Source organism: Pimephales promelas, chromosome 20 (genome assembly GCF_988280905.1).
Source record: "Pimephales promelas chromosome 20, fPimPro1.hap1.1, whole genome shotgun sequence".
Taxonomy (NCBI): domain Eukaryota; kingdom Metazoa; phylum Chordata; class Actinopteri; order Cypriniformes; family Leuciscidae; genus Pimephales; species Pimephales promelas.
Window position 1 is genome coordinate 14506829 of NC_142788.1, and position 25043 is coordinate 14531871.

The 25043-nt window shown below is 38.6% G+C and overlaps 1 protein-coding gene across 1 annotated transcript in view; it reads right to left on the reverse strand.

Annotated features, from left to right (window-relative positions):
• Positions 1 to 2387: 2387 nt before the first annotated feature.
• The window catches only part of xkr7b (XK, Kell blood group complex subunit-related family, member 7b), a 62896-nt gene continuing 40240 nt past the window's right edge, over positions 2388 to 25043 (reverse strand). Inside the window, exons 2-3 of the mRNA XM_039653155.2 lie at positions 14227 to 14426; positions 2388 to 3482 (exon numbers count right to left, since the gene is read on the reverse strand). Coding sequence (XP_039509089.1) covers positions 2506 to 3482; positions 14227 to 14426 — 1177 coding nt within the window. The 3' untranslated portion in view covers positions 2388 to 2505. The remainder of the gene's footprint in view (positions 3483 to 14226; positions 14427 to 25043) is intronic.

Sequence of the window (25043 nt, forward strand, 5' to 3'; positions counted from 1 at the left end):
GTGATTCCGTGTCTGTAGCCTACATGCCGTTAAATGTCCGAGCGAAACGAAGCAAAATGTAGATCTACATCTGGGGAGCGATATTTTTTTCTTAGGATGGTAGGGCAAGACTCATAAATGCTATTAACCCCAGACGGGTAGGTTGACGGGGTTGGGGTAGGTCATATATTTACAGTAATGTAACGTTAAGTCAACGGCGTTCAAAAACACGCACAAGCGATTATGCGTTTAGCACGGCACGCAAAAAATAGAAATACGAATTGACATACATACGCCATTTCATGAGATCAGAGTTATTGTTGGGTGTGATTCTGCCGATTCTAAGATTTATTTATGCCCATGTACAGGGCTATAATTAAACAACAATTCATAGAAATTCATGTCAAAAGTTGATAGCATTTCAATTTATGCATTGCTTATTGTTCATCCTGTTCTTGACACTGTATGATGACTGTGACAATCTCTATACAAACTCCTGAATTAATTTTAGCTGTGGTTTTTTTTTTTTTTTTTTTTTTTTTTGGCTTGTCAAATTACATTTACATTTAAATTTATTCCTTAATCAGACACTTTTACCCAGAGTGAGAATAATTCAAGCAGAAGGAATTAATTGAAAAGGCAAACTCTACACAAGTAGTGCCACTATACCAACTTTCCAAAGTATCAGATTATTTCAATGCTAGAGTGCAGAAGGGTTGACTTCTTCAAAGACTAGTTAGTTAAGTGCTCCTGGAAGAAGTCTTCAGCTGTTTTGTGAATTTTTGAATTGACTTGAAATCAGATCCATCTTATTTTACCAGTAATGTGATCAGATTTGAGCGAGGTGTGCAGACTACCAATGAGGTTAAAGTATCTAGCTGAAGGAATGGCCTTTGCAAACAACAACACAGTTTCTCCACAACATCCTGCAATAAAATCACTGTACTGTAAGTGTGAACATCCCCCTATGAGGCAGTGTGATTACAAGCCCCAAGCATCATTTGCTCTCCATCAGCGTCTTCAGACTGGACAGCAGGATTCTTGGATTCTTTTTTTTTTCTTTTCCTGGCAATGGAATTTAACAGCATCAAGAAAGACCTCACATATGAAGAGAGAAAGAGGCATGAAAAACTTCAGCTGATACAGTATCTTTTGCTGGTCTTGTAATTGGGGTGATTTCTTTACAATTGTCGTTACTCAAAAAAGCCCTGGAACAGAGCTAAGCTGTTAAACTAAAAAGAGATCTTAACATTTTATGAGGTGACAAAAAAGTCTTTCTTTCTCTCAAGCAAGCATTTACACACACACATTTTTGTCCCCAATAGTCGTCATTAAGTGCAGATTTTCATGGCCAAGGAGAGCAATTACAATTGCCAAACCATAAAACCCCCATCAATTCAGAATCTAAAATCATCCTAACCACAACAATGGCCACCCCATCCAAATAACAAAATAATGAGTGAAATGAACACATACAGATGTAAAAGGGTTTTGAGGCTTGCGGACGGAGCAAACCAATACTCGTTGGTCGCTGCTTTAGTTACTGTAAAGAGAGCTCTCACACAGCATTAGAATCACAGTCAATCATTTGTGTTCTCCGTGTAAAAATGCAACACAAACACTCAGACGTTTGCAAGCTTGTTGGTTCCAGATGTCCCAAAACCATTTTCATGAAACACTCAAACACGCATATTCCATTTTTTTTAATAGTTTTCCGAGGCTGTCATCTGAATTATTTTTTTTACAGCATTATTTTTATCCAACTACAATTTGATCACAACTTTTTGTCTTACTATATGACATATTTTCTTCATCTTTACAGATAAACAATGCAGCATGACCAGTCAAACATACAGACCCCCCTACCCCCCCAAAAAACATTCATACCAACACACTGGCACCATTCTATTGTATACATATAACAAAAGATAATATATATTTATGAATATTCAATTAGAAGAATTATATCAAAGACATGGCCACAGAGTCATTAAAAATAAATCTAATAAATAAATAAGTCGATAATTACAGAAGAACTCTTTTGAGGAAATGGATGATTGATTGAACTCGCTAACCTCACCATTCACAGAAGCAATAATACACAATTTGTACTGTTTTCAGATCACTGAAACATTAAACTTAGACCAAAACAGTCACTCAGAATGGACCTGAGAAATACTGATTGGTCAGTTCATCTATATTTTACAAATGTCCACTTTTTCTCATCACTGTCAGTTAAGCTCTTTTCTAATGTTCAGTGCATAGGCAGAAAGTCAAGTCCCTTTCCTAGATTCACTTCCCATGCAGGTCATGTAGACACCACGTTATTCCCATCCAGCCTGATGTGCACTCTCGGACCAGTCAAGCGCTCCCAGGCATCCGGATGCCAAACATGCCGAGGTCCCACCGTGTAGCACCATGTAGCGACCGTAAATGATCTGCAACTGCAACCTCATGGTGGTATCTGCCTCCTGAGTCCCACCTCTGCATAGAAATGCCATATGGAAGGTGGAGGTATGAACAACACTATACCGTAGTCTCGTACTCCGTCACTTCTTTGGGGTTGCTGAAGCTCTGGTACTGGATTCGGGGCGTCACGGGAGACGTATTCTCTAGCACCAGGATGGTCTTCCTCAGCCTACGGTCGATAAAGTGGGCGTCCCAGGCCGGGTACCTTTTTCTTGGCAGGTCGATGCGGATGATGGGACCTTCAGTTCTTGATGGACGTGGGGAAGAAGCTGGGGGTACACTAGGAGGCCTCACCTGAAACACAGGCAGGCAACTGTCTCTATCCCCGGCCCCAATCTCCCGATCCCCACCGTTAGTCCTCTGGAGTGTTCTGGGAGGGCTAGTAACCACGTCCGGTTGGGGCAAGGGTGTCCCCAAATCCCCGACGCCTCCCAGGCCGATTACCCCCATTCCCTCCTCCACACAGCTCCACTGAGCGCCCAGGATGGGGCCGTCCGGGTGGAGCAGGCAATAATAGACGAACATAAAGAACGTCCCCAAAGCGTAGCTACACACAACCACACATACGACGATCAGGGCGTAGAAGTCCAAAGTGCGAGGTCCCCTGTGAATATACCAAGCGGTGGTGAGTGCGACATTCTCAACCAAGGTCACGCAGCAATACACACCCAGCCGAAAGCGGGCACGGCCTTCCTTCACATTGAACCAGCAAAAGATGTAGATGATGCCAACCACCATGTTGTAGATGATCTCCTCCCACTTTGACATGCAGAAGTCGGTCTCGCCCTGGATGATCCAGAAGGTCATGGCGCACCAGTGGGCCACGATGAAGATCCCGAAGTAAAGCTGGAAGACTGATGCGAAGAGGGCGAAGGCGATGGTTCGAGCACCGATGGTGAAGAGATGCCAGAGCATCTGAACAATCACAGCCTTGTAGGACATGGGGAGTTTATCATCACGAGAGTCGCGCAGAACCTTCTGGTAGGAAGCGATCATCCAGGCCAGTGAAACCAATGAGGCAGACGCTGAGAGACCTACAGAGACACAGCAAGAAGAACAGAGAGACAGCTTAAGTAATGAAGCATAGAGCCGGAAAACACGGAAATGTCAACAATTGAACTAATTCTTAACTAACGTGCTCAGCAAGATTCCCTTCAAACTGCTGCCACACCATAACAGTAAATTAGCCATAGATGATGCTAAACCACTGCTGCTTAAAAGAACAGCTTGGATCAGTGCCATGAAGTTCCTGGTCCAAGTTAGTTTTTGCTAGTGTGGTGCTAGTCTAGCTGGTAGATTGCTATTGGCAATGTTAAAATGAAAACCTTTTCATGAACTGAAATAATAATCGAAAAAACTGAAACTAAACAAAATAATGTTCAGGATTCCATAATCAAAAAAAAAAAAAAAAAAAAAGGCCACAAATTATTTTTACTTTTATGGCATATTTAAACTGAAAAGATCACTCAATTAACAAGACGAAACTTTGTTAGCCCTAAATACTAAAACTAAAAAAAATATATAAATAATAAAATAGACTGAAACTACAGTATGGACATTCTGGAAAACTAAATTAAACTGAAAATTGAAACACAAATAAAATAAAATTAGCGAAAAACTGTAAGAACCCTGCAAGCAAAACAGCTTGGTTTTTCAGGTGATGCTGAGAAATGCTTGAAAAATGGCGTTTTGGTTAGACTTGACAAGAAGCTTAACTCGAACACGAGTACAACATGATCCCATGCTGGGCTCCAGCAAACAAAACACAACACATGCTGGTGACCAGCTCTTTTTAAAATTTTCAGCTTGAAATGCCTTAGCTGAGAATGCAGTGCATTGTGTTAAGAATTGCATTCTGACACATTTTGAAAGGCAACGATGCATGAAATCAAGCCTGCATAGCTAGAAGTGTTTGCATTCACACACTTCAGGTCTGAGTGAGAAAATGACTGGTGACTCATTTAAACCACACAAATTGAAGAAATGATACACAAAAATGTAATACGGACCCACATATTAACAAGGTAGGTTTTAATCACAAAAATGTACCAATCACAATTTCCACACATCGTGCAAGAAGACTATAAACTGCTGACCCCCACCTGTGCATATAGTATTCGTGCACAAAAAGCAGAATATATGTCTAAGATAGCATTATTGATTTTAGTTGTTAATTTGAACCTTTAATAATACCAGCTGAAACGGCTTATGTTTACTGCATTAGTTTTTCCTTGATACATGCTACTGTAATTGGTATTTATCCAAATCAGTGGCGGTTCTAGAAGGGGGAGCCTGGGGGGGCCAGTGCCCCTGTGACAACAAGCTTGGACCCCCTTGTGGCCCCCCTAAATGTGGAGTGTGAACATTTTTTACTGTCATGCTCAATGCGTGAGTCACTCATTTCGGTCTTTTGTCATGGCCTCCCTGTAACACATTGTATTTCTCATGCGGAAAAACTACTTATAATATATTTAATATGCCGCAATTTCTCTGGCCTTTCTCAATTTTTCAAATTTCAAATTTCTCAATTTCACTATGGAACCATCTCCCCTGGAGTTCAGCAGTAAACCCTGCCACAAATCAGCCAATCAAAAAAAGAAAGGTGCTACTCAATAGCCAATCAGAAAAGAGCACTATTGTATCTGGGTAAGATTTAACGCAATAACCAATGAAAAAAAGAATATCCTAGAATTGTTCACGTGATTGTGCTACAACATCCTCCGAAAGTTTCATTCACCCACAGATGAAACTAACCTCTGGAGCTCCAAGCATCGCTTAGAGCACGGAGTAAGTCATGATCTCCTGTTTTATTGTTGCAACAAATTCACAACTTGTTTGACAAAAACAGTGACAACTTGACTGATGTTAGAGAATGTTTCCCATATAATTAGCATCAGTTTTCTATGAGTGTCTGTAACTTAGCCAACAGTTTAACAGCCTGACAACACTTGCTCAGAACAAGTAGTTTAGGCCTAGTCATATTTTCGTTATCACACAATGACTGACGTATTGTCACATTGTAAACATCTCTCTCTCCAAATAGGCTTAATAATTGTATTGGCACTAAATAAATTAAAGTCTATTGCATAGTCGATGTTATAGCCTAGGTCACTTTTAAAATCATGTCATATTTTATAGTTATATCCTGGCCTTATCTGTCAATGTATATGCAAATGTAATGGAAATTCAAATTACTGTGACTGATACTGAATATGTAATGCAAATGCAAATATAATTGAAATACAAATACATTTCTGGATGATTATAAACATGGTACTTTGCCTGTTTATGCCTGCAGTGCAGTGCAGAAAATGATATGACAACAATAGGTCTAAATGTCACTGGCCCCTCTAACAGTACAACTGGCTAGCTTGTAACAAAAGAATACCGTGAAGTTCAGTGCGGCTATGGCTGAAATAGGTAAATGTTCATTTGTTTTTTTGCCTTATGTGTAATTTATATGAAAAACATTTTATATGAAAATACAGACAGGTACCAGAGGAATTTAAATTTTTTTTTTCAACTAAATTATTGCAGATATAAGATTCAAAACGGTCAAAATGACCATCATGGCTGTTCTAGTGTTAAATAGCCTGAAAAAAGTACTAAATATAAAACCTAATCAAAATCATTAAGAATCTCTACATTTCCACATTCTCAGACTTCTGCCTTCAATATTTAATTAGATATGATTCATTGCTAAATGAACATGCGATTGAATAATTAACTTTCAAAACATGAATAATTTAGGCCCTAATTGATGTCGCTTGCCTCTCTGGACTCATAATATATGAATGTGCGAATATACCTTGCATCATTTTGAGAGAATACATTCTTACTAGGCAAAGAAGCAAAGCGATTTTAATTCCAGACATCACGGCGGCTCTTGTGAAACACAAACTGACGTGAGCTGGCAGAGATGTGAGAGCTGCTCTTTCGAGGGTGATGGCAGGAAAAAAGAAACCTTTCAAAGTTTTGTAACGTTTGTTGCTCTTGTTTTTGATTTCAAAGAATATTTCCTAGAAGCTACAACACCTGCTGAGACAACAAATCGCAGGGCTTGTTCCCCAACTGCCTGAAAGGATGTCTCTCTAGAGAGACTGAGTGTGAGTGTGAGTGTGTGTGTTTGACTTGCCGACAAGGGAGACAAACAGGCGCTTTATATTGTGTTTGCGAGTAGTACCCTAAAGTGCAAGGTAGAGTGAAAAGGTGAAGAGGAGGTGTGTGTGTGTGAGTGTGTGATTGAGAGATGTGCAGAAATCTCAGGAGGCTTCCACACTGAGCTGATGTTATCATGGGGATCAGCTCTTAAATACAGCTCACTGCATGTTTGTGTATCTGGTGGGTCCTGGCAGATTGGCTTTGCTCTGGTGCTTGATTCCTTTCCTGTCTGGAAGGAAGGAAGGAAGGAAGGAAGGAAGGAAGGAAGGAAGGAAGGAAGGAAGGAAGGAAGGAAGGAAGGACGGAAGGAAGGAAGGAAGGAAGGAAGGAAGGAAGGAAGGAAGGAAGGATATGTGACTGGATGGATGGATGGATGGAAGGAAGGAAGAAAGGAAGGAAACAGACATGTGACTGGATGGATGGAAGGAAGGAAGGAAGGAAGGAAGGAAACAGACACGTGACTGGATGGATGGAAGGAATGAAACAGACATGTGACTGGAAGGAAGGAAACACGGAAACAGATGTGACTGGAAGGATGGGTGGATGGAAGGATGGAAACAGGGAAACAGACATGTGACTGGATGGAAGGAAGGAAGGAAGTAAGGAAGGAAGGAAGGAAGGAAGGAATGAAGGAAACAGACATGTGACTGGATGGATGGAAGGAAGGAAACAGACATGTGACTGGAAGGAAGGAAACACGGAAACAGATGTGACTGGAAGGATGGGTGGATGGAAGGAAGGAAACAGGGAAACAGACATGTGACTGGAAGGAAACAAACAAACAGACAGACATGTGACTGGATGGAAGGAAGGAAGGAAACAGACATGTGACTGGAAGGAAGGAAGGAAACAGACATGTGACTGGATGGATGGAAGGAGGGAAACAGACATGTGACTGGATGGATGGAAGGAAGGAAACAGACATGTGACTGGATGGATGGAAGGAGGGAAACAGACATGTGACTGGATGGATGGAAGGAATGAAACAGACATGTGACTGGATGGAAGGAAGGAAGGAAGGAATGAATGAAGGAAACAGACGTGACTGGAAGGAAGGAAACAGACATATGACTGTAGGAAGGAAGGAAGGGAGGAAGGAAGGAAGGAAACAGACATGTGACTGGAAGAAAGGAATGAAACAGACATGTGACTGGATGGAAGGAAGGAAGGAAGGAAACAGACATGTGACTGGAAGGAAGGAAGGAATGAAACAGACATGTGACTGGATGGATGGAAGAAAGGAAGGAAAGGACGAAATGGGAAAAAGGAAAGAAAGAATGAAATGAGGAAAAGGAAAAAAGAATGAAATGAGGAAAAGGAAAGAAAAGAGAAGGAAAGGGCAATGAGAGGAAAGAACGGAAGAAACATGGAAAGAAAGAAATACAAAAAGGAATTTTCGGTCTACATCATTGTCTTCAGTGTATTAGAATAATCCATCTTGTCATCGTTTTCAAAAATCAGACGTACTGCTGTATCAGTGTCCATTTTGCACATATATTTTATTAGAAGAAGACATGGTGAAATATCTGCGCTGCATGGTTTATTTTTTGGAGCAAGTGAGAATGAAATATACAGATAAAAACTTGAAACACACTTGCTCCAGTTATGAATTTTGAAAATTCCAAATATGTACACTGTAAAAAAAAATCAGTTAAATTTAAGGGGAAAAAACTGGCAGCTGTGGTTACCAGAAAATTCCTGTAAAAAATATGGTAGCAACATTTTAGGCTTTACAGACTTTTAACCGTATTTAATATTTTACAGCAAAAAAACATATTTCATTATCTGATAAAATGTTAATTTACTGACCATTTGAAGTATTACTATTTGTTTTGTTCAATTGTAATACACTGACAGCCAACAATCACAGCAGCAATGAGAGTCAAATGATCAATCAAAGCTCATTATAATCAGCTCTTCCACAAGAAAGTTCATACTATTATATAGAAGCTGCAGTGTCTTTCAGACAAACATTAAACACCATAGTGGTAGCATTTTGAAATTTAAAAAATGCAATAAGCATTAATTTAACAACAATACATGTAACATAAAACCGAATGTACATAACTGATTAGAAAAAAAAAAACTAAGAAAATTATAAAGAAACAGTTCAAATACGTACATTAAATGTGAAGTGTAATGGAATTGTGGGAATGCCAATTTCACTGAACATTTTTTCACTGAAAATGATCCGACTTGATCTTTTTCACTTCCAAAACTGTAAATTTAACGGTATTTTACAGTAAAATTACATTAAATGTACCATTATATCTATCACAGTTATTTACCGTATACTAAGGAAGCCGTCTGTTAACCAATTTTTCACTGCAGCATTTTTACAGTCTTTTACTGTTAAAATCACGATAATTTTCTACAGTGTATGCTATTACAACGCATTCTCACCCCAAGGCGTCACCTTTGACCATGCTTCAATATTTGACGTTTTAGGCGCCCTTTAGCGTCACTTACATGACGCGATCCTACGGCGTCATCTAACTGACGCTAAAGGAAAGCGTCTGCTAAAGGACGCGGTTAGGTTTAGGTGTGGGGTGGGGGTAGGGTACACGCGATCCTAGGGCGTCATCTAACTGACGCTAAAGGGCGCCTAAAGCGTCAGATATTGAAGCATGTCCAAATGCTTCCCAAGGCGTCAGTTAGGTGACGCCTTGGGAGTGAGAATGGGCTGGCTATTAAAGTATAGTAACATGCTAAAAATGATTACTTTCTGTGTTAAACAGTTCTGAATACTAATTTATTAAACGGAGCTAGAGGATGAGTCTGGTGTTCTTAGCGCTGTCAAGCGCTTATCAGCTAAACGGAAAAAACGTATCAGCTGATGGCGATAATTATAAATTGACCATGTCAACCACTAGTATAAATCATATTTCTTTTTGCGCAAGCCTGACCCTTGCTTTTTATTGAGTGTTTACTCTTTTGCATTTCATTTCCTCTCCATCTCACTCACTTTTCTCTCTCTCTCTCTCAGCCCTCGTTCTGAGCAACTCATTTGGTGCAGATCCAGATTAAGTGAGGTCTTAATTAGAGACAGATCTGAAAGCATTAGTCTGCGTTTTCCCGCTCCGCTTCCAGCTTGCCCGCATGCTCTCCACGTTCTCTCCCGGCTTCTTTTCAGAGGCTCTCATGGAGCAATGTGCTGGCAATCTTAATTAAATCAAACATCAGACGCAGCGCAAGCCCACTGCCACAAAGACTGTCTCAGATTAGAATGCAGTTTAAAGAGAAAGGGATAAGACAAGTTAAAGCCCAGCACTGCCAGTGTTGAGAGAGAAAAAGAGAGGGAGATGTACCGCTGAACATCGAGATTCAGAAGGGATGTGTTCAGTTCTGGCATCACCTCCATCAGTCTGATCCAGAGTCAGTCCAATATAAAGCCCTCGTCGCCGATGAAAGCTCAGCAGAACCTCATTCTCGCTCTTCAACTCGTCCATCAGACTACACTCCCCACTGACCACAGCTACAGCCCCACAACTATTGTTAAAGAAATCCACATACATCTAAAAGACACTCATGATCAATCACTAAAAGCAAGTTTTGACCTCCAAAATAAACTCCAATGTTACTCGACAATTACAAAGACAAATCCTCTCCAAATACAGATTAAGTGACCATGATCTAGAGATAGAGAGAGGGAAGGCATAGATAAACTTGGACAAAGAGAGAGACACTGTGATCTACAACACATAGAGGATGAGGAACACTTTCTGCTCTTCTGTCACAAATATAAAAAATATAAGAGAAACTTTTCTGCCCAGACTTGAAACCTTGCTTCCATCCATCACTGAAAAAAATGTCCTTCTCACTCGGAGAAAATGTTAAATGTTAGCTATTCGTTTGCATTACATTACATTTATTCATTTAGCTGACGCTTTTATCCAAAGCGATTGACAATTGCTATATATGCAAGAGGTCGCACGCCTCTGGAGCAACGAGGGGTTAACTGTTTTGCTCAGGGACACATTGGTGTCTCACAGTGGATTCGAACCCGGGTCTCTCACACCAAAGGCATGTGTCTTATCCACTGCGCCATATTCACAACAAGATGGCTAATTCTCTAGAGTGACCCTATGTATTTATTTATTAAGATTTATTTACAATGCTACATATGACATGATTTATACATATGTTTTACTTGTTTGTTTTATTATTTATATATAATATGTTGATGCTTTGGCAACATTGTGCAACAAAGTTATGCAAATGAAGAAAATTTGAAATTGAAATTTGAGAGAGAAAGAGTTACAGTCAAGTCCTCAAAGAATAAAAAACTCTTTACAAGACTTCAAGGACCTTAAAGCACACAATGGGGGATTCACAAAGAATGAATTGTGCTGGCTGATAGTGCTGTTGATTTGCATGCCATGTCTGTGTTGTTTCATTTTCTAAAATGCTCTTCTGTGTATTACTTTCTTATGTTAGTGAAAAACCATCTTGCTTAAAAACAGCCCGAGCCGCTATTATTTAAAAGCATCACCATCGATATGTGTTCATGATTACCTGTGGCTTCTCTGGCTGTCAACCAAATACTTTAGTGATTTTTTCACATTATTACAGTTTTTTTGGCTATAGGAAAAAAATAATTTTGGCTTCTTTTTTGTAACAGGCCTACAATACTTAAAATACTTGTAATAATTTCATGCACTTTGGCTATACATACACACACACACACACACACACACACACACACACACACATATATATATATATATATATATATATATATATATATACATATATATATATATTACGTTTTCGTCAAATTGTGATCTGCGCATCACTAATACATACATATATATATATATATATATATATATATACTGTATATATATATACACACACACACATTAGTGATGCGCAGATCGTAATTTCATGAAAACTTACCAACATGCTTTGTTAATTAACACACTAATGTAATAATAATAATAATAATATGTTAAATCAGATTGAATAAATATCTTGATGCTTTACTTGCAAGTCACGAGACAAGTAGGGAATGTAAAATGTAAAAAGTAATTTAAGTCTTATGCGCTTTAGGAAACTTATATATTAAAAAAATCAATCAATAAAAGCATTTTAAAAGCCATCCAAAGTTCACAACGTTTACAATTTTATATAGTCAGGAAAATCATAGCGAATATATCATTAAAGGCACAAAAAGTAAATTTCGCCGCTAGAGGTCGCTTATTCAAAACAAAGGCGTGGCTTGATGATGCCGTGAATGAGCGTATAGATTCATGGGAGTTGTCGTCTTTACCTCCACATCTGATGGAAAGCTATCATCTGTTTTGGCATCCCTCCACCTCCCTGACTCCACCAACATAATTAAGCATCTTGATACCATACTCATCATCCAAGCATTAGTAGTCCCACTGGGGGATATACATATATATATATATATATTTAAGCTCAAGTTGACGTTGCTTCTTTGAGCCCCTCGACTGCGGACAGCAAGCCAAATACAGGGTGGGAAATGAGTGTATAATGTCATTGACATCCTGGTCCTGGTTCAGATTGCTGATTTCTCTGGATTTAAACATTGTGCCTTTTAATATTCCTAGTATCTCTTTGTATCTCTTTCCGACATCTCTTTGTGGGTCCATTCTTTTGAAGCTTAGTTGAGTGAAACTGTAATGTGCTCAACAAACTAGGTGCTACTCTACTTCATAGCAGTGCAGTTATAGAAAAACAACTATCATCCCATCAGAATCATTGAATAAAACAGCATTGCCATAGTATAGGAGACTGCACCCCTCAGAGCGCTCACTTCAAGTGCTCTGCTCTCCACAGTGAGTGCGGCATACAGGCGCTCACTTTCAAATGGAATTTGCTGACACAATGTAAAGGTCAAAGGTCTGAGACAGACTGACAGGCAGAGCCATGAGACCAGATGAAAAAAAAAACAAAACAAAGGTAAAGCCAGTGAAAGATGACAATAAGAACAAGGAAAAGCCTTTCTGTATGGTAGTTGGAAACCAAACTCATGACCCAGAATTAATCAGAACATCTCTGAGTCTGTTCAGTCTGCATCGTGTCGCTCTGAGCTCTCCGTCCGGCTGCTATACACCTTGTCCTCTCTCTCTTTCATTCTATCTTCTCGTCTTTTTCTGCTGACTATCCTTTTCCTCTCATCTTTTGTCTCCTGAGTGCTGTTCTCTTTCCCAGTGGTGTGTGTGCTGGACTTCTGAGAAAGCAAAGGCATTTTTGTATACATCATTAAATCTCATTGTTCTATATAATATAAGAATAGAATAGAATATATATATATATATATATATATATATATATATATATAATTGTGAATGTTTTCTATTTTAATATATTTTAAATGTAATTTGTTCCTGTGGTCAAAGCTTAAAGGATTAGTTCACTTTTCAAAAAACTTTTGCTGATCATTTGCTCACCCCCATGTCACCCAAGATGTCCATGTCTTTCTTTCTTCGGTCGAAAGAAATGAAGGTTTTTAATGAAATAGTTCCAGGATTTTTCTCCATATAATGGACTTCAGTGGGAACCAGACGGTTCAAGGTCCAAAAGAAACTTTCAGTACAAACTGCAAACTTGTTCAAAGGGCTTTAAACGATTCCAGACAATAAATAAGGGTCTTATCAAGCGAAACAATCGCTCATTTAAAAAAAAAAAAAAAACAAAGTTTAAGTTTTATAAGATCAAACGCTCGCCTTGCTCTGTTCTGTGGTGCACGTTCGTGACTCTCCTGTTCGAACTCATTCAACAAAATGAACAAATCTTTTTCCGAATCAATTCGTTAATTACTTTCGCTGAATGTACCAAATGACTCAGAAAAAGATTTGTTCATTTTGATGAACGAGTTCGAACAGGAGTGCGTTACAGAACAGAGAAAGGCGAGCGTTTAAGCTTATTAAACTTAAACTTTGTTATTTATTTATAAAACGAGCGATCGTTTCGCTTGATAAGACCCTTATTCATCGTCTGGAATCGTTTAAAGCCCTTTGAACAAGTTTGCAGTTTGTACTTAAAGTTTCATGTGGACCTTGAACCGTTTGGTTCCCACTGAAGTCCATTATATGGAGAAAAATCCTGGAATGTTTTCATCAAAAACCTTAATTTCTTTTCGACTGAAGAAAGAAAGACATGGATATCTTGGATGACATGGGGGTGAGTAAATTATCAGCAAAAGTTTTTTTCAAAAGTGAACTACTCCTTTAATTTTCAGCATCATTACTCCAGTCTTCAGTGTCACATGATCCTTCAGAAATCCATATAATAAGATGATTTGATGCTCAAGAAACATTTTTCCTTATCAGCAATGGTGAAAACAGTTGTGTTGCTTCATATTTTTGTGGAGACATCATTTATTTTCATCCCCCCCATTCTTGTATCTGAGGTGCCAGAGTTATTTCATATGCCATTGCACAGAGTGGAGCATGTTAAACGTTTTGTTTAATTCATCACAAGCAAAACTCTTCTCAGGAGTGGCCAGATGAATAAGTCATGACGATCAAAGCACAATCGCACAAGTGTTCTGTCCTCTCTTTCTCGTTCTCAACACTTCCCATTATATATGCACAACTAAAAGCATCTCATGGGAAACCTTGTGTGTGTGTGTGTGTGTTCTCTCACCCTGTAGGGGCAGTATGTGGTTGCTGTGGATCATGATGCTGAGCTGTAGCACGAGCTGAGGTGCGCTCTTCAGGAAAGCCTCCAGCAGCCGAAGCATGTTGATGTCAGCGCTCTCGAACATCAGACGCCAGTAGAAATGACGCTGACCCGGGTCGCTATGCCAACGACTTTGCACTCCCAGGTACAAGGTGTGGACGTACCTAGAAACAAGCAGAAGGGAAATGTCAAGTTGTTATTTAGGTTCAGTAATTAAAGGTCAAATGACGTTCCTCTAAAAAAGATTTGTAAATAGACATTAACAGTTTGACTACTGCAGGTAAGGGTCAGAAACTAACCAAGGTTTCAAAATGCCAATTATTCAATTATTAAATGTATTAAATAATTATTCGGTAACACTTTACTTGAAGGGGTGAGTATAAGATTAACATGACAAATTCATAATCATGACATGATTATTAAGTGTCATTCGCTCAATTTTGACATTTTTAATGCAGACATGACACCTTGACATAAACCAATACATCATAACCTGTCAGTGTCTTTGTCATGACAACTTGACATTACGACAACACAACCTGTCATAAACATGATATAGCAGATTAATTATCACACTTAAGAAACCACCTAGCTTTATTGGTTAACATTACATTTAACTGTCAGGTGGTTGGTTTTGACATTGGCTGTCATGAAGCCATTATAACTTTTTAATGACAAATTCAATTAGTACCACTGTAGTTGAGGTCACAAAAAATATTCATGACAGTTATAATGGCCTCATGACAGCCAATGTCAAAGCCAACCACATGACAGTTTAACTTAATTTAATGTCAAGTTGTCATGAAAACAACACTGACAGGTTATGATGTTATGGTTTATGTCAAATTTTCATAACAAAGACATCTTAAACAATGTCATATTTGCATCCAAAATGTCATTATTGAGCAAAAGACACTTAATGACAGTTGTCACCTTACTTCATATTCAAGACATATGTCATGTCATGGTTATGAAGGTGTCGTGTCAGTCTTATGGACACCCCTATATTCAGGCCTAATTAGTGATGCATTTAGTATAGTGTTTTGTTCTGCTGTGGTGGAATCCCACCAATGCATGGGGATGGTTTACTGTACAAACAAACTTATCTTGATATTACCAAGAACTGCATAAGCTCAGCAATATGCATATTTATGACAAGAAATATTAACAGTTTTGAACGTGCATAAACAACAGCAGAAGTTTGATTTACCAGCCAAACACATAAAACAAACACTGGGCCAAATATTTTCTCCAAATATATTTGTATTTGTGACAGTATATAAAGTGACTGATAAATTGTCCAAAGAGTTTGATTGGATGCTCGGCTTTTCTCATCCGCCTTTCTCTGCAATTCAGCACTGTTTTTCCTTGTTCTTTTCCAGTTTGTTATTTTATGCAGCTTTCTACTGGGTAATCTGTTTTTTTAGAGTGTAGAGTCCACCCTAGCAGAGCACTTATTTTTTTAGATTTAGAATTCGAATTAATTCATTCAAATGAATTATTTGCAGTCATATATGATTCCAAAAGCAAGCCTTAAGGTAAAAACTGCGCTGAAAATAAATTCCAGTTGAGGAGAATAACTTCTGACACTGCTGCTCGACAATGATATTGGTTTTATTTAAATGTAGTTAACATTCTTATTTGCATATTCATGGAGTTAATAACATTGATTGGACATGACCATGATGTAACCTGTTTGAATATTCGCATATGCGAAACATTGCAACAAAAATTAACTATTTGTCTTACTGTATATCTCTTGAAAAATACCACAAACACAATACTGCCTCTCTATCAGTTCAGTTAATGCATTAGCCATCACTGTTTTTGACATTTTTAACTTCATCTCCTCAGACACTGAAACTAAACGCAGTGTGTGAATGAGTGTGACTTACACAAAGGGCATGAATATTTTATGAGGTAGGCATTAAATGTTGTTACATTTGAGTTGTGGCTTTTTAAAGGAGTGTTTTCTTTCTCTTTGGCCAATCTATAAAAAAGCCTGACAAAATATCAAACAATTGGGGGGAATTCTGGTGGAAACCTGGTTGAATGGCAAGTGAGACAGGTCTACCTAAACTATCTGAAAACAAGCTTTGGCTGAGCTGAGCAAACTGACTGTCAAAGTGCCCATCACAATATGACACCAGGAGTGTGGCACTGAGCGCTTTTCACCTGTCAGCAGCTTTTGGGAGGAGAAGAAAAAGACACAACCCGATACCATATAAACACACACGCAGTCAATGCTGTGAGCACAAGCTCAAGCCATCTTTTTTTTCTTCTTTTTTTCCAGAAGGATGCACCGATTGAGTCCATGGACAACGATAACTGAGTGACTGATTCTTTCTCTGTCAGACAATTTTCAGATTCATTTCTCAAATTAGATTCAATCTATTTCTCCTTTTCACTGTCAAATTGATTTACTTACTTCAATAATCAATTAGATTCTCAATTCTCAATTAGTTCAACTGATTTGGAGTAATGTTAAAGGCTCAGGAAAGAAGAAGACGGGAACAGGCGACTGTTCAACGTATTTTAATCACCAATTAAACAAACAACAAAACGAAAATAAAGCACTAGCCCCTCATGGACAACTGCCACATAAATTAAAACAATACAACAACAAATTCCAGGTCTAGTCCTCTCTCATCCTTCACTTTCATCACTCCTCCCTTTATCCTTCTGGAGCTCCGGTGTGGTGCATGCTCACTATTCGCCCTGCTTGTCACATAAATAATCATCAATTGGGGGTAAGTTTTGCTGCCAACTTGAAGTGTGACCTTCCATACGTCACCCGAGAGGTCGTGAAGTAAACTGTTTGGTGGACGCGCATCGCAGAGCTGGATCAAGGCGAACATTTGTTGTTAAAAAGTATATACATTGTTATATATTTTTCAGAAAAATTGCTAGAGATAAAGCCTTATTCATTGCCTGGGGTCATGTGGAGACCTTTGAAGCTGGCTAAAATGTATTTTGGACCATCAAAAATGGACTACGGTGAGCCCCGTTCATTTGCAATAGATGGAGAAAAATCCTGGGATGGTTTTCTCAAAAAAAAAAAAGTAATAAAAAAATGTCTTCTATTGCACTTTCAAGCTGAATTCTGAAATTAAATTGGTTCAGTTAAACAATTCAACACTGATTTGATGAAAATAACAGAATTTTTGTATTCATTTAATTCAAATAAATTATGTTTTATGTATTGTGAAAATTTGTAGAACTTCAATTAAATCTCTGGTTCTCAGGTCTGTTGTCTTTTTCTTTCTACCTCTATCTTGGCTCTAACCAGCTTCAGGCCAGCTGCATTATCTTAAGGCAGCAGAAGAATACTTTATCCCGAGCTCTTCACTTTCAGCCTGCAACCGGAGGGATTTTTTCATGCTTAACTCTGATAGGCGGTGAGGGCCATAGATTGCATTTCATGGTCCTCTCTGATAGGCTAAAGGTTTTAAGGGAACTGAGCCTGCGTAACACTATGGGAGATTTTGAGATGATCTATTGCCAAGTCCTCTATGTGAAGTGAATGTAGAAAAAAATGTATCAGAAAGAGAGAGAGAGACGAGAAAGACAGAACCGAAAGCAAAGACATGCCAATTAAAAAATAAAATCAGAAACAATATGCTACAATTTGTGCTGTCTGAGTGTGTGTTGTCACAGACAAGACGTTTAGTCAGCAAGTGCGCTCCAGCACATCCATTATCAAAAGGATGAATTCATCTTGAGGTCTCCAGGGCTCTGGAGTGGTTTGGAGGGAAAATCAGAGAACCACCTCAGATGCAGCAAGAATCAAATTTTTCTACAAATATATTGTAGAGAAATGCCTTTTTCAGGCTGGTGAAGATCACATTACGCCTGTCCTTGCCTCCCTTCATTGGCTACCAGTTTGTTTTAGAATACAATTTAAGATTTTGTTTGATAATGAACCCTGATTACTTTATACACAGGACCTGAAGGAGAGCAGAGAGTTCCATGTAAGGAACTATACAGAGAGACAGAAAGCAAAAGAGAAACTGAGTGTGTATGCATGTGGTTAATTTATCCTCTGCAGTAATTAGCACCCCTGTCCCTGTTGAGACTGCCGAAAAGCATTCTTGTCTAACACGATTACAGTCAACACTATTTAACGCCATCCGAATTTCAGCAGTAAACAGCATTATTATCGGGTGTCTATTAGCAGATGTGCCATCTGCTGTGTATAGAAATGAAGGAACGCGTGAAAACTTCCTAATTCAATTGAATCTGAATTTCTCACAACTGAAATCAACAGAGGATCTCCAATTCAGTTGATTCCATTAAAGGTTCAGCCAAGTCCAGCTCGGCTCATTTCCTGCACAGCTTAGACTAAAAAAATGTCTTTCACTAATCAGACATAATATATTTTTTGTTATTGTGTCATTTATGTGATTATGTCACTGCACCTTTAAAATTGTGTTAAAATCGAAGCAACAGGAAGCTCGAACCGAATGCTGCTCTCCTTCCCTCATACTCCCTTCTTTATCCATAATTTTCCTTACATCTTTCAGTTTTTCCACTCCAGGTCTATGTGGAGTTACTCAAAGGCGGCACTAAAGGCGATGTATCTGTGCCATGTTGTCCCTTCTGCTCTCATAGCTAGCACCTTAAGCACAAAGTCTACTCTGTTTTTTTCTCCTATGCTAGGAAATGAACTGGCGTCAATTTTGATGGGGATGGTGGGTACGCGTCCTGGTTAAGACAATCTCCTGAACTCCAAACTGAATGTCAGAATGGGAAAGAAAGGTGATTTAAGAAATTTTGAGCGTGGCATGGTTGTTGGTGCCAGACGGGCCGGTCTGAGTATTTCACAATCTGCTCAGTTCACGCACAACCATTTCTACGGTTTACAAAGAATGGTGTGAAAAGGGAAAAACATCCAGTATGCGGCAGTCCTGTGGGCGAAAATGCCTTGTTGATGCTACAGGTCAGACTGGCCGACTGATTCAAGCTGATAGAAGAGCAACTTTGACTGAAATAACCACTCGTTACAACCAAGGTATCCAGCAAAGCATTTGTGAAGCCACAAAACACACAACCTTGAGGCGGATGGGCCACAACAACAAAAGACCCCACCGGGTACCACTCATCTCCACTACAAATAGGAAAAAGAGGCTACAATTTGCAAGAACTCACCAAAATTGGACAGTTGAAAACTGCAAAGCTTTGTGCTCTGGATCTGCATCCCACAAATCTCCATCAACTGCAAGATGCTATCCTATCAATATGGGCCAACATTTCTAAAGAATGCTTTCAGCACCTTGTTGAATCAATGCCGCGAAGAATTAAGGCAGTTCTGAAGGTGAAAGGGGGTCAAACACAGTATTAGTATGATGTTCATAATAATCCTTTAGGTGAGTGTATAAAGCCCACGAGAGCCTTGGGGAGTCAACCCACAGCTGAAAATGTGAAGCAGAAACACTTAAAGTCAGAAAACGGCATAATAATTGGACTTTGGGTTCAATTTTTTTTTTTACCCTTTTCAGTGGTTATGAGGAGCAATATGAGAGAGAAATCTTTCAAAACGCCTTTCAAAACATGACCTGCGAGAAAGAAAGTACAAAAAACGAATGCGTCATTATACCCAGCACTTCTGAAAATACACTTCCGAAAGCGTCTCTGTCCCCAGCACATTTCAAACCAAACTGACACCCATGGAAAAGAACAACAACAACAACAAACTATACTGGAGATACAACAACAATGCCATGCTGATGAGTGTGAGGGGGTTAAGAGGTAAACGCAACTCTAGTTTAAATTAGTACACAGACATTTTAACGTCTGGAAAGAAATTCCCAGTGTGCATGTGTCGAGCATCTGTGTTTGTGCAAGCTATCAAATAGAATGTACTTAGAAAGGTTCGACAGTAGACATACACTAAGCATTCACATCAAAACTGAAGTATACTTTGGGCTCTAGGTGAGAGCTAGACTTCAAGGAGATTTCATTGGACTCTAGACTCTTTGGAGGTCCCCTTTTGTCGCAATTATGAGATATTTACATAATGTAACAATATCAAAATTGCAAAACTAATTTGTAAATTGCAGTCAGAGTTGTTTTTCATATAGTTGGACAAACAAAATTGTTTTATGTGCAATATATTGCAAAAGAGATTGTTTTGGTAGTGTTAGTGCATTTGAATGTGAAATTAACTGCTGTACCTAGTTGGAGAACTGCATGAAGAGCTTTGAAAAAAGTGTTGAGAAATGTGTACTAGCGTTTGTAAAACTGCTATACAACACCAAATCTGCAAAAGTACTGGTTATAATAGATTGCATTTATTTATTTTTTTTGCTTATTGCACACTGTGGCGATGTTACTGGCACACATTCAAGTGCTCTTCATCTATCTATATCAATATTGCATCTGCAGTGGCTTGTTTCCAGGAGTCTGGAGGCCCCTTGCAGTCAGAAACCCCAGGGAGCTGGCCCCATTGGCTCGATCCATAATCCACCCTTGCTAAAGGTGGTATGACCAGTTTTTTTTTTTCATTTGGAACGAGAGCTGGTGTGGGTGTTTAAGGTGACAAGGAGGTAAACACTTGTGCTAAACTGTGAACATGTGGAATCAAAAACACAAGTACATCAATCGCCTCTCAGATACACAGGGATTCCAAAGTGCATGCTCTAAAATATGTGAGCATACGTGCAAAATTAGTTGGAAAAAAACAACAACAACATCTTGCTACCGTCGTAACCCTCGTTCCCCTATGGAGGGAACAGAGATGTTATGTCGATAAATGAAAAAATGAAGAGTCAATTTGGAATCCCAATCACCTCGAGGCCAATGGAATTGGTGAGAGGAATTTGCATGCCAAGCTACTCCCCCGTACATATGGATATATAAGATGGCGACTCGCATTCGCTCAGTCAGGATCGGTCAGTTTAGTTGATCGAGAGAAGAGCTCATTGTCTCAGTTGTAAACACGACAGCTTTCTTCCACGAGGGGTTTTGGCGTCACAGCATTTGTTTCACTGTAAACCCTAACGGTCAAAATTATTAATTGGTTTGAGTAGGTCAAACTTAATTTAATTGAATTAGTTCAGTCAAATTAATTTTTTAGAGTATTTAGCACTTTCTTTTTCTTTCAAGTTCACAGAACTGATATATTTTAAGTAAACTGAACTGTTTCATTGTTTTGAGTTTTATGAAATTATTTATTTTCATTTAGACGAACTTAAGTTTAACCGAAATGGCTGGGATACTATTTCCCAGCATGCTTTGCCAATGGCACACGAAAGAGAGTGTAAATGCTAAAATTAAGTGCAATATAATGTTTTTTTTTGTGTAAGATTAATGTTAAGTGTGAGATTTAGTAGTGATTAATGTTTTGTTATGCTAATTTAGAAGAATGTTGGCTTTAGGATAGTTACCATCAAGGTGACAAGTGGTGCATTCAGCTTGATTTGAGAGCAAATTATCCCTTTATATTATTACGCTCATACAGCAAATGCTTCTGTGCTAGTAAGTGCTTATAACATACTGTTTCTAATATGTTAGCATTTACTACTTAAGCAGATTAGCTTTTAAAGCTAAGTTTATGCTAATAAATGTGATTTGAGTTTGGCCAACTTATTCGGGTTTACAGTGTACTTCATAGAATTAGTAGTACTATTAACTTAATTTACCCAAGTTATCTTAACAAGAAGTTATTGAGTTATTTGGAAACAAATCAAATATTTTTTTTATGCTTAAATTGTTTGAGTTAATAAACTTAAATGATTTAAGGCAATCGGTTTCCTCAAACGGTTTGAGTTGAACTAACTAATCAGGTTTTACAGCGTTCCAGGCGGACCCACAGAGAACGCAACACGCAGACAACCTAGAGAATTCAACCAATCAGGTGACGACTTTGAAACTCCTGAAGTATTTCCAGAAAGGTGTGCTATATGCATCAGGCATTCAGCCAACGATCAGTGGGCGTGGCATCTGAGGCTTCCCATTTTTCACTTTTCTTTTTAGCCATGACCAGTGTTGTTAACACTGAGGAAGCATCCCTAATCTAATGGAAAGGGACGCTACGGAGGCCACTTCCTAACTGTAGGGCGAAAACCTGTGGAGATACCACATGGACTAACCCGAGGGGGAATTATATTTTTTATCATGGCTGGTCTAAGATGGCTGGTCTGCACATACTGTGGCTTACTTTAACATCATGATCTGCGCAAAAAAAAAATGATTCAATTTAGAGTGAATCAAGGATGAAAAAATTTGATGCTATCTACTTTTACTCAATATGAGCCACATGCCGCTTCAAAGCCAAGATGGCAAGTTCCCCGCGACTCCATTAGCATTGCAAAGCAAAGAGCAGTGTGACTAACATCTCCTGTCTCTCAGCCTGTCCCCACCTTAGTCCTCCACCATCCCAGCAACCCCTAGGGTAGATCTGCTGTAATTAGCGTGATTAATGCTCGTATTGAGTGTGAATGAGGCCTGGGAGGTTTTTACAGCCAGACACACACATAGACAAGTACACACCAATACCCAAATGGAGTCTGCCATACCCAGGTAGAGTCTTTTTCTGACTGACAGACTTCCTCTGAAAACAAGTATCCAGAATGGAGAGGGAACTCATTAACTTAGCCAAATACAGCTAATTAGACTAAACGAGGCTTAGCGCCCACAAAATACGGAAGCAGGGAAGATGCAGCTGGCGCGCAGGGTTCTAGGTGAAGAGCCTCTCTCTCTCTCTCTCGCTCTCATTCACATTCACACATCCGCACATACATACATAAAACAGCTGCCACCACATTAAAGCCTGACTGAAAGGATTTGACAAGATACTCAATGATATTATGGATGCTTTGAATAAGAAATCAGCCAATTCTACCTCAAACGTCACATTGAACTTCAATAAAAGAAATCCGTCCTGGTTTGAATTGGAAAATATTTTACTTAACATGTTTATCCATAGCAAGAAGCAAATATAATCCTCCTCACACAGAAACGAAGCCCTCTTTAAACACACCTGTGCTTCATACTTGTCTACACACACATTTCTGTTCAAGTGAACTCTGTCATTACATCAAGATCTTTGTATCCATTCTTTTCATTCACCATGATTTCTCTAATAATAATAAAAAAAGGTGAAAAGAAAATTAAGCCAAATTTATGGGTCGATGACAAATTCTTGGAAAGTTCTAGGGAAATGTTGGTCTCATATGGTTCTTTTTTGAACCTTGTTTTGACCCGTTTGAACTCTAACGTAATTCGAAGTGGAAAGTTCTCTGTCGGGATGCTTTTTACAGCTGCAGTAACTTTTATTGGAAGACATAAAGTCCTCAGAGCGAGGAAGAAAGAAAGAAAACGAGCAGTTAGAAAACTACACTGCTGCATGTGGTTTAACTAAATGAGGGTAATTATCCTATTTGAATGGAGAGGGTCCAGTTTAAGCCATGGATTATACACTAAACCCAGGTGAGTGACTGTCTAAATGACTTTACTTAAACTGTAAATTTAACCCACTAAGCAATTACAGTTCAAAGACATCATCAATATTTAGTGTGTGTACTTAGCTATAGTTTGGGAACAAAACTTCCCTCAGGAGTGAGCTGAATCAGAGAAAACCTTCTTTGGTGACAGTCCCGATTCAGAAAAACAATTCAATGTCAATATCATTGCCAATAACAAATGTGTGTGTCTGTTTGTTCCCTATAATGCATACAGTGAACGTTGTGCAAACATGCTTTCAGCACTCTGGGTTCAAACATACTTTCACCACTGTCATTGTGAAATGATTTGAGTAAGAAGCTGGTGAGGTGATGGCATCCATTGAATGCATTAATACATAAACCTGAGTGCAGTAAATCCTTCTCTGCCAATAGGCAGATGAAGAAGTGTTCAACCCTCCTTTGTTGAGCCTAAACAAGCACACACCTGCACAGCTCCATGAATTACAACATTACGCTCTTACTCGAAACCACTTTGTGGTCAAAAATGGCCGCATAGTGGAAACTTTTGGTACTACAGCCAAACAAAATATTACTGAAGGAGATATCAAGTCAAATTTGGAACACAGCTTGTTTCGATTTACGGCTTTGATTTTCTTGCAGTTTTACAGTAAAAAGTATTTTTGAAAATATATATATTTCACGTAAGATTTACGACAGTTAAAGTTGAAAATTTAATTTTTAGGTCTATGGTTAAAAAAGTGAGCATATTTTCTACAGCGTAAATATAGTTTAGTACCATAGAATCCCCTAAAAATACAAAGATTTATACAAAGAAGAATAGAAGTAGCTGTTTGTTGGTCAATGCGTTGTTGCTTTTTAATAATGAAACTTTACCAGCTAATCAAATTTTACAGTGTCAAACCCATGAGTTGTGAAACAAAACAAAACTATTTAGATATTAAATAGCAAAACAGGACAGACAAGGTAACACTGAAGATGTTTTTTCTCAGTTAAAGGAGTAGTTCACTTTAAAAAAACAAACAAAAAACTTTTGCTGATAATTTACTCACCCCTGTGTCATCCAAAATGTCCATGTCTTTCTTTCTTCAGTCGAAAAGAAATTAAGGTTTTTGATGAAAACATTCCACGATTTTTCTCCATATAATGGACTTTACTGGTAACCAAACAGTTCAAGGTCTAAAAGACAGTTTCAGTGCAAACTGCAAACTGTTCAAAGGGCTTTAAACGATTCCAGACGAACAAAATGAATGAACCAAATGACACGAAAAAAGATTAGTTCATTTTGATGAACGAGTTCGAACAGGAGAGTCATGAACGCTCATCACAGAACAGAGCAAGGCGAGCATTTGAGCTTAT